Source organism: Macadamia integrifolia, unplaced genomic scaffold (assembly GCF_013358625.1).
Source record: "Macadamia integrifolia cultivar HAES 741 unplaced genomic scaffold, SCU_Mint_v3 scaffold1663, whole genome shotgun sequence".
In the NCBI taxonomy this organism is placed as follows: Eukaryota; Viridiplantae; Streptophyta; class Magnoliopsida; order Proteales; family Proteaceae; genus Macadamia; species Macadamia integrifolia.
The window spans coordinates 12,954-23,407 of NW_024868295.1; the positions used below are offsets into that span (position 1 = coordinate 12,954).

The 10,454-nt window shown below is 36.7% G+C and overlaps 2 protein-coding genes across 2 annotated transcripts in view; one reads left to right on the plus strand and one right to left on the minus strand.

Moving 5' to 3' along the window:
* The window catches only part of LOC122064465 (gibberellin 2-beta-dioxygenase 6-like), a 2,055-nt gene extending 795 nt beyond the window's left edge, over positions 1–1,260 (minus strand). Inside the window, exons 1-2 of the mRNA XM_042628173.1 lie at positions 800–1,260; positions 364–685 (exon numbers count right to left, since the gene is read on the minus strand). Coding sequence (XP_042484107.1) covers positions 364–685; positions 800–1,260 — 783 coding nt within the window. The remainder of the gene's footprint in view (positions 1–363; positions 686–799) is intronic.
* Positions 1,261–7,201: 5,941 nt separating this feature from the next.
* LOC122064471 (secreted RxLR effector protein 161-like) lies at positions 7,202–7,948 on the plus strand. The gene is made up of 3 exons (XM_042628175.1): positions 7,202–7,210; positions 7,367–7,485; positions 7,573–7,948. The coding sequence occupies exons 1-3, from the start codon at positions 7,202–7,204 to the stop codon at positions 7,946–7,948; spliced, it is 504 nt and encodes a 167-aa protein (XP_042484109.1).
* Positions 7,949–10,454: the final 2,506 nt, after the last annotated feature.

Consider the following 10,454-nt stretch of genomic DNA (forward strand, 5'->3'; position numbering starts at 1 on the left):
GGGGGGGGGAGAGAGTAGAGGAGGTAGATAAAATTACTGAAGAGATCATTTTTTATATTAAATTCATCTTCGTTTGATGATATTTTTGGTAATTTTAATGAAACTTTGAATCATAGTTTAAAAAGCTGTTGTTTATTTTGGACTAAAATTGGGCTAACTATTGAGATGTATGTGAAACCTTTTGTCGTGTGGACTAACCCATGTAATGTCACATGGTAAATAATAAAGCATTATATTTCACTAGGTAGACACCTACAAGGACCCTGAAAGATATGTGCAACCAACACTAATATATATGCATGGTTCATGATTACACACGATGGTGCAAATTGTATCAACACATGAACCACATTCATACTGAACCTGGAAAAGATCTCCAATGTTGACGATAAGAGCATCTTGATTGGGTTTTACAGCGACCCATTTAGAATCTTTCATGAGTTGCAATCCACCAACTTGATCCTGACAAAGGATTGTGAGGAAATCACTGTCAGTGTGAGGCACTAAACCGAAAATCTCCGGCGAGATCGGGCACTTTGGGTAGCGATTCAGGCGAAGAAAGCAAGTATTTTCATTGCAAATTTCTTCAAGAAGCAGCCCTTTTGAACCCAAATTCTTTGCTAGAACTCCAGCAAGTAATTGAGCTAGTTTCGACATCTCTGCTGCCAACTTCTCCAACACTTCCCTATATAGATCAAGAAGTAACTTGAAATTAGGCATAGAACACTATAACCACCTTATATAAGTTTCAAGCAACACTAAAAGATGACTTTAGAGATGGGTTCTGAAATTGAGATACCTTAGAGTACCGAACTGATCTCCATAACAAGTCTCATCTGAAATCTTGGTGAGAGGAATATGGAAAGCTTCAGACCATGAGAAATTTTTTACAGAAGTAGCAGTAGGACTCCCCCATCTATATGAATCATTTAGAAATCCACAACTAGCATTCCTATCAATGGGGGTTTGAAACACCTTCACCTGTTCTCTTCTCATATCCCCAAGAAACTCACCACTAATTCCATGGTTCATCACCTGGAAAAACCCCAACTCGGATGATGCCCTTGTTATTGCTGCAACACAAGCCTTCTTATCATCACCATGGCAACTCCTCAGACCACTAAGATCAATTAAGGGGAGTTCACATTCTCCTATTACTTCACAGAGGTGATCATTGCACCGATTCACCTGAATTTCTCCACGTAATAATGTTCTATATTGATCTAGGAGAGGTGAATCTGATGCAGTTCTCATAGCCATCATTATTTCTCGGCGATTCATAGCTTGAGAAGGCTAGGAAATCCAAGTTTTTTTAGGTATTTGATGTTCACTCATGCAGATGGATATATATGGTTGTGTAAAAGGTGCTTATGAGAGAGCACAAGAAGAAGAAGACAATGGGCAAGCTCACAAATTTCAACATTTGCTGACCCATGCAAAAGTAGACCAGCACATCTTGTGTTTTTGTCACAAATGAAAGGGTGGTATGAAAATTATTACCATTTGATGCTTCGAATATAATAAGGATTTATTACCTGTCAAATTTATATTAGGACTCATTTGTCAATTCTATCCAATCTGGTATTTCTATCAAGTATAGGTTCTATAATAGGTATCCAACCTATGGATCTATTCCTTTTTTTTTTTTTTTTTTCTGTAATTAATTGATTAGTTAAAATGGGTCGGCAGATCAATCGAAAAGGTTGAACCCACTCGCCTTTTGATATGGATGAAAACTTATCTGTGAATGTAACCAACTAACACAAACAAAGCTCCTTCTCTCAGGCCCCAAAAGCCTTCATTATTCTTATGGGAGTTTTACTCTCCCGTGGCTGTTTCTTTATTCTTAAAGGAGTTTTACTCTCCCGTGGCTGATCTGCAATTATTAACGATTCCAACTTCATGTTCCGAGTTGCAGACTCTAGGCATACTCTTCTGTGTATACGCATACAATATGACTTGGAAAATTCAAGACAAAGGAATTTAGGAATAGGTTGAGCTGGGTTTTTGCCCAACTCTAAGGTCTCTTAACTCAACCTAAGCCCAGCTCAACCCTAGGTCGGGCTGGGATATCTCAGCCCAGGCCCAACCATGTTGGTTTTAGCCCAATCAAATCCAGCTCTAATTGATCCTGATTGGGCCGGGTTTAATCCAATCTAGTTACTTGGTTGCTTGATCTTGATACATTGCAGATGCCAAAAACAAAGTTTTTGTATATGTGTAAATTGTGGAAAATGATGACCTTTTTCGAGGAGTACCCATTAATAATTATTAGCATATTTATATGATTATATACTTAATACACATGGTTGGATTGGGTTGGGTTGAGACCTCAACCCAGGCCCAACCCTACCCTGCCTTGGGCCTAAAAATCTCTATCTTAACCCATCCTATGGGCTAAAATCTCAGCCCAAGCCCTGTTCGAACTTAGGGTGAATCAGGGGTAGTTCAAGTTGACCGGGCTTTTTTGATACCCCTACTTAGGATCCACTAATGTACAAATAATATATTGGAAGGCATGTTATGAATGAGGAAAGAGAAAGAAGATGATTAGATGATAATGGGAACACCTAACTTCTTTTGACTTTATTAACGATACGAAAGGAGATATACATGAAAGGACGTTGTGAAAGAATCTGAGATCCAATGTCTGAACCGTTAAATAAGAATCTTTTATCTTGCAGCCGTATCATTACTGTCATTATCATTATCTAAAATGCCATTTGCATCAATGCTTCAATTAACCAGAAGAATTTGATTAAGATCCAACCAATTGATATCATGAATGGTCACCATTGTATATAAAGGGGTATATAAAGGGGAGCAAAGCCCCTTTGTTTGTCCCTCCATTGATAGATCAGGGCCCCTCTTGCCATCATTTCAGTGATTGGTAGTGCTTCCCTCAATTTAGACCGGTGGCGCCACCTCTCATAGGACTAGATGATTATCTCAGTTCCTTCTCACATCAATGAGTGGGAATCCACACAAGAATTATGGCGGTTAAAGGGGAGTGACTGGGTATCACTCACCAAACACCGACTTAACTTTGGTATTATTCTATTTATTATATATCATACTATCATATAAAAATATCATACAAAAACACGAAATGACAAATCTTTCATTTGATAATTTTTTTCTTTTTTATTCACTATTTATTTTCATTTTTTTTTATTTTTTAAATTGTTGGTATCTTTTTTTTTTTATTCTTTTTTATTTTCTTAAATTGTTGGTATATTTTATATTATTTTATTTTTATAATAATTAAATACTATTTATCTCTCTCTCTTTTCATCATTGTCAACTTTCCTTTTTTTAATAAAAATTATTCTCTCCCTCCCACTCTAACACGATTTTGCACATTATCCACTTTCCTTTTTTCAAACTTAAATACTATTTATCTCTCTCTCTCTCTCTCTCTCTCTCTCTCTCTTACTTTCACACTATTTTGCTCATTATTAACTTTCCTTTTTTTACTAAGACTCTTTTTCTCCCTCCCACTGTAACACAATTTTGCACATTATCCACTTTCATTTTTTTTATTAAAACTCTTTCTCTCCTTCCCACTCTCACAAGATTTTATCAACTTTCCTTTTTTAATTAAAACTCTTTCCTTCCTTTTCTTACTAAAACTCTTTCTCTATTTCCATTATTTCTTTTTACTCACCTATTTCCCTCACTTTCCTCCTCTCTCTCCCTGCCTCCTTTGAACTTCATATCCTCATCATAAACATCATCATCGGCGGCTTGGCTTGGGGACTTCTTCCACACCTGCGGCTATTGGCAACTAATGATCCACCTTATTTTCTGGTAAGCAACTATGACTCAAAGGAACCTATGTGTGATTCACTCTGCATAATCACAGGATGCAGATGGTATTGGTGGCAACCAATCCAGATATTGTATATATTGATAGTAACCTTTAGTGAAATATGTAAATTTTACTATATTGAAGCTTATTCTCTCTCCATTTCCTCGCCCAAAAAAACTTATTTTCGCTGAATTGGAAGTAGGTTATTGCAATCTGAAATATTTGTTCTATGTCGTTCTCTATTTGACTCTCTTCCTAACAACTTTTCTGCCCAATGGTTTCTCAGCTTGATGTTTCATGTTGATTTAATTGATGCATAGTCCACCATATTTGCTGATAATGTTATGTAGCACTCAGTATTGATTTTGGTTGCAGATAATTGTGAAATATGATGCAGTTCATGGTTTGCTTCATGCTTTTTAGTAAACTTTCCAAATCCTACATGAAAAGAATTAAGATTGAATTTGGAGTTGTCATTGATGCGTGGCCATAATTTCTGGCTTCGGACTTTTAGGTTAGCAGCCTATCTTTTTCCTCCATGAAATTACTTCTTTTTTTCTTTTTTCCTTTGGGTTCTGCCTCATGGCATGGATAAACTAAAGATAAAATATATGAAAGAATGTAAAGTTTAATAGATTTGACATAATAGCTATTAATACATTTGACATAATAGCTATTGAGACTATTTGACCAATTAAGGTTGTACGTACAAAACAAAACAAGAAGTATTCATTCTAAAGGAGCATGCCTTGAAATATGAATAGAAAGAGAATAACTTAATTTTTTGGCTTTATTGGTTTGAGTAGAAAGAATGGCCGACTGCTTTGCAAGTGTAAGTATATGGACACTCTAACTGGAGCTTCATGGAATCTCTCCAAAGCAGACCAAAAGTCAATGAAAGTATTACAAAGTATTACATAAATAGGTGTGGACATGGGTCAGCTGTGCACTTTGTTACCTTGCACGCATGGCAACTTACAAGGGAAAGAGAATCAGAATCTTGAACAATTGGCCAAGCAACAAAATAAATTATTGAAAAAAAAAAAAAAAAACAACCACTCAAATTCTTGATACTCATCAAATTCTCAACCGCTCAACGCGTCTCCTTTTTTGATCCTACAAATTATCAATTAGTTGTTCAATCTTCCCTTCTCTCTCTCTCTCTCTCTCTCTCTCTCTCTCTCTCTCTCTCTCTCTAATATCTTACTTATTCCCTTGTTTATCCCTCTCCCTCTCCCTCTCTTACACGTTCCTCTCCCTTCAACTCTCTAATGATTCTCTTTTCAGATCTGAACAAGAGCTTATTTTTTCTCTACTTAAGGATAGTCCAGGTTTAACAAGGACTCAACATGGGCAAAAAAGAAACCAAATCTTAATATATATATATATATATATATATCCTATAACTATTAGGAGTCACATTACTAATAAAATTTCTCCTACATCGACTATAACTAAAATTCACAACACTATAAATAAAATCAACCATTGAAGCCCTTCTACAACGATTGCAATTTTAAAATCACAACTTCAACTTTCACATCCTATTAGAGCTAAGGAGTTGAGAAGGTAAGATCTCTCTCTCTCTCTCTCTCTCTCTCTCTCTCTCTCTCTCTCACCCACACACACACACACACACACACACACACACACACCCACACATATAAACACTGCTCTCTATAGACTATAGTATATTGAATTTAAGGATGGACTTAACCCACTTTTGGAATTGAAAAACTCATGATTTTTTCCTAGAATTGTGTTTCTTTCTCAAGCGCACTTCATTATATTATTTATTCAATTATCAATGATCCTATAATAATCCTGCAATTGTGAGGAACCTTGACTCTAATTCTTGGGGAAAAACCCACAAATATGGTTAACACAAACTCATAACTAGAATAATTTCAACTTCAAAGAGTTTTCCACTTTCTGCTTATTTTTAATGTTTTAAAAAAAGAGGGTTCTAATCCTTCACAGGATTAAAATGGAATCAATCTCCCAAAAGGTAAAAGGATTTAATTTTTCTCAAAAAATATGTAAAAGAAAAAGAGAAGGGAAGATCCATCTCCCAGATTTGACTTGGTCAATCCAATCCCAAATTTTAAAACCATGGTATATCATCATGATTCATACAATAAAACACTAACAATCTTCAAATCTTCTATATGCATGCTCTCTACACTAACGACTCAACATAGACAAAGTTGAACAACATTGAGCTAAAATACACCTCTGGCTGCTTTCAAAACAATTCCCCACTCAATAATTAGAATTACTAAGTCCATATAGCAACACATGCTCACAAAGGAAAACAGTAACAGTCTTGTCGATTAAAAGAAAAGACTGTTACTCGATCATTCCAATCCAAGTAGGGCTTACTATATGATAAATCATATATTTGGTATTGGTGATGTGGATTTTGGTATTTTGAGATTGTTTGTATGGTTAATAATTGAGCTTTTCTTTTAAGTATTAAAAGAAAAACAAATCCCCACACATATTAGAATTACTAAGGCTTTGGTATGATTTCTATTTGTATTTATTAACTATTTTTTAAAAATTATTTGTGACGATAAATTATGGACCACAAATAGTATTTGTTTGGTTACTATTTATAAAATAGATTATGTAATGAGAAAATAGGTTTCAGTTTTCACTTTCAGCTTTAAGCTTTGAGCAAGAGAGATGATAGGATTTGGGATTTTTTCTTAGAAAACTATAAAACATAATGAAGTTACATATTTGCTATTGATTTTGAGTAGTTTAGCACAAATACTCATTTAAGATAGTAAAAATCAACATAAATGATTTGTTGCCATAAATCACAAATAGCCCGAGTAGTTTGTGAGTTGTGATTTATTCTAATTTATTATAAATACAATAAGTGCTATAAATTATACCAAACACTTGTAAAAATATAAATAAGTCAAATAAATACAAATAGAAATCAAACCAAAGAGAGGCTAGATAGTCCATATAGCAACACAAGCTCACAAAGGAAAACAGTAACAGTCTTCTCGATTAAAAGAAAAGACTGTTACTCAATCATTCCAATCCAAGTAGGGCTTACTATATTTTAAATCATATATATATATATATATATACGAGTAAAAGTTTATACACACAAACACGGGGGTGTTTAGTGATCTTCACTACTTTCAGTGAAGTTTGAATGGTTCTTATTCAACCCCGGTATGACCTGGTCCATGCAGTTGTGGGGTCAGTATGGGCCCGCGGGATTAGTCAGACCTAAGGCCTGAATACCCATTGTTAGCAAAAAAAAAGGTGAAAGCTTTTGGCTAACTAGTACAGTTGTAATTCACCACTATAATCTATGTAATGCCCTGCTCATGTGAGTGATCGACTAAATGATCCAGTCCGTTGGATATGGATCTGGTGAGTGGTCTAATATGAGGGACATTGCAAATGAGACCCCCAAATAATGGAAAACCTATTAGGCATTTGGCATTGGTGTTGTGGTAAGGGTTGCATTGGAAAATGGTTCTATCTCAGATCTGGTGAGTGGTCTAATATGGGTTTCTTGGTTTGCAGATTAGCCAGTTGAGGGATGGCATTTTCATTTCTCAAACTAAGTATTTGAAAGAAATGCTGAAGAAGTTCACAATGGAGGATTGTAAACTTCTGAGCACTCCAATGATGACCGGATGCAAGTTGAGTAAGGAGGATGTGTCACCATTAGTGGATCACACTATGTAGAGATCCATGATCGGTAGTTTGTTATATTTGACTCCATCTAGGCCAGATATTCTACAAGCAGTGTGTATGGTTGCCAAGTTCCAAGCAGACCCAAAGGAGACACATGTTGGAGCAATAAAGAGGATTTTTAGATATCTCAAGGGGACAATTGGTTATGGTCTATGGTACTCTAGAAGCAAGTCTTTTGACTTGAAAGCCTACTCGGATGCAGATTGGGCTGGTTGTGTAGATGAGAGAAAGAGCACTAGCGGAGGAGCTTTCTACTTAGACAACAGTTTAGTTGCATGGCATAATAAGAAGCAAGAGTTAGTTTCTCTATCTACTACAGAGACAGAGTACATTGCAGCATCTACCAGTTGCACCCAGGTTCTATGGATGAAACAGATGTTGAAAGACCTAAATGTGGAGCAGAATTAGCTTGTGGTTATCTATTGCGATAACACAAGTGCAATTAACATCTCCAGGAATCCAGTGATGCACTACAGGACAAAGCACATAGCCATCAGGTATCATTTCTTGAGAGAGAAAGTCAGTGTTGGAGAGATTGGATTGGAATTCATTCCAACAGTGGAGCAAATTGCAGACATTTTCACAAAACCACTACCTAGGGAGAATTTTGAGAAGCTCAGGGAGCTGATGGTGGATGGTTACTTTGCCCAAACACTGATAGTAGCATGGAGATAGGGGGAGCACTGCTATTTGTAGCCCCCAAAAGCCTTTGGTATTGTTGCCAAAGGGGGAGGAAAATGGTGAGAATGTTGCCAACAATGCTAAAGGGGGAGATTGTTAGACATTTGGCATTGGCGTTGTGGTAATGGTTGCATTGGAAAATAGTTCGGTGTGTGACATTGTTATCATTGTTGGCAACATGGCCTGTGCAATAGTTTTGGATGATTTTGGATGTGTTCGGAGACATAGCATATTTGTACGCTCTGTTCAGATCGCGTCGCGGTGGTAGATGTCATGGATAGTGATCCAAGCATGGGATGCAATTACATGATGCATGGTATGGTCATATACGGATGGGTATATGTGGTGATGCAAGAATGATGATGTCATGGATGGTGATGCAAGCATAGGGATGTATGAGAGGTCATGGATGCATGTATTTGTTAATGGTTGCATGTATGTTGATTCATGTGGATGCATGTTAGTTCTTACATATGGTTATGGATGGGCTTTGGTCGCATGGACGTATGGTGTCGTAGCTTTTATCTTATATATGGTGAGGTGGTAAGGTTTGGTTCAGGGGTGCAAGGCCACGGCCATGAGAAGCTTATATGTGAAATGATGTTTGGCTTGGCATTTTATCAAACAGATGTGTTAGTTTTGTGGACTTAGCCGATTCTTTGTGCGTCATTTTTTTACAGGCTTCTGTGACAATTACATCTCAGGGGTTTTGAATTGATATTTTAAAATATTGGTGGTTACAGGGGCGCACAACAATGGGTGTAGGGGTCTCTTTTGTGATATTAAGAAGTTTGTATGGCCGAGCGATGGGTATCTAGCCGATCTGATCCGAGATCAAAGGTCCATAACTATCCGCGTCTGGCTGGGCGCAGTTTGGGATTGTGCGAGCGTCGCCATTGGCTGGGAGTATGGTACATGTTGAAGCGGCGCTATATGTTCCATCTTTTGATTCGGTGTATCTTGACTTGGTTAAGTGGATGATGGAAGATTCCAAGCGTTATAATCTTATTAACTTTGAGTTTTAAAAAGAAATAATATATGATCCGACGGTTAATATCTATCCTGTCTTTTTGAATGACCATCCAATGGTTCAAATCGTTGCCGCCATTGCGTGAAGTGCAATATTCTCTGTTCAGCTGCTTATGAGTTGACACATGGCATCATTTGGGCTCTGAAATTACAGTTTTACCACTTAACTTCAAATGAGCATAAGTAGGTCATTTCAAGTCCGTTTTAGTTGCTTCAAGTTGCTACTTCTTCAGAAAAACGGTGGGAAGAGTGTGATATGGGTGTTGTGGCTTGAAGGGAGCTTTATATTTTCAAATTTGAAAAGAATGATGAGTGCAATTGTTGGAAGCTTTGGGAGTGTCTCAAGTTCATTGGTGAGCTTTGGTTGAGCCATTTTTTAAGATGTTGATGGTAAAGATGTGTGAGAATATTAGAGTTGCTTCAAGTGGGTTATCTACTTAGGTAAATCTTTTTTTTCCTCTCTTGTGATTGACTAGATAGTGCTGAGTTGGATTATAACATCTAGTTAGAAATTTTTGTGTATTGAGGAGCTAAGCTTTACATATTATGTATCCTTTTAAGGGCTTGTGAGTTGTAGCTCACCAAGTGTTTGTTGAAACGCTTAGTATGATTTAGGTTTTCACTGTGATGTGGGGTAGCAGCCTCGGTTTTGTAGTATCAAAAACCAAATTATTGAAGAGAGTATCGGGCAATATATGAAATCCATTTGTGGGTATTGCTCTGTGGAGTAGGCACATTATCGAACCACGTAAAATTGTGTTGTGATTATGTGTGCTCATTGTCTGGATGGAAGCACTATGTTTTGTTTTTGTAGAGTAGGTGTATACTCCTGGTAGGCCTGACTATATTTGGTTGAAGGTGGGAGCGGACACAAATTGTAGTTGGTAAAATTGGGACTGCCCCAGCCAATGGTGTATACAGGTATGCCTTTATTTCAGTGCTTCTAGTGCAATAAGGTTGTAAAGGTATTTTTGAGGAGAATTATTAGTGTCTACTGATTCAACCCCTCTTAGTAGTGAAGCTGATTCATCAAAACTATTGAACTTTAGGATTACAATGTCGAATTTCATTTCTTTCAAGCCAGCATGACACTATATTTTCCCCTAAATGTATTGTTTTGCACACATCTGTCCTCCACATTGTTTTAAGGAAGATTTATTGATTTTGCGACAGGGAAGGCATTTTTTAAAAAGTAGAGTTAACC

Coding starts and splice junctions, on each gene's coding strand:
- LOC122064471 (XM_042628175.1), top strand. Junction 7,486..7,572: donor CCAATGATGACCGGATGCAA/GTTGAGTAAGGA, acceptor GACTCCATCTAG/GCCAGATATTCTACAAGCAG.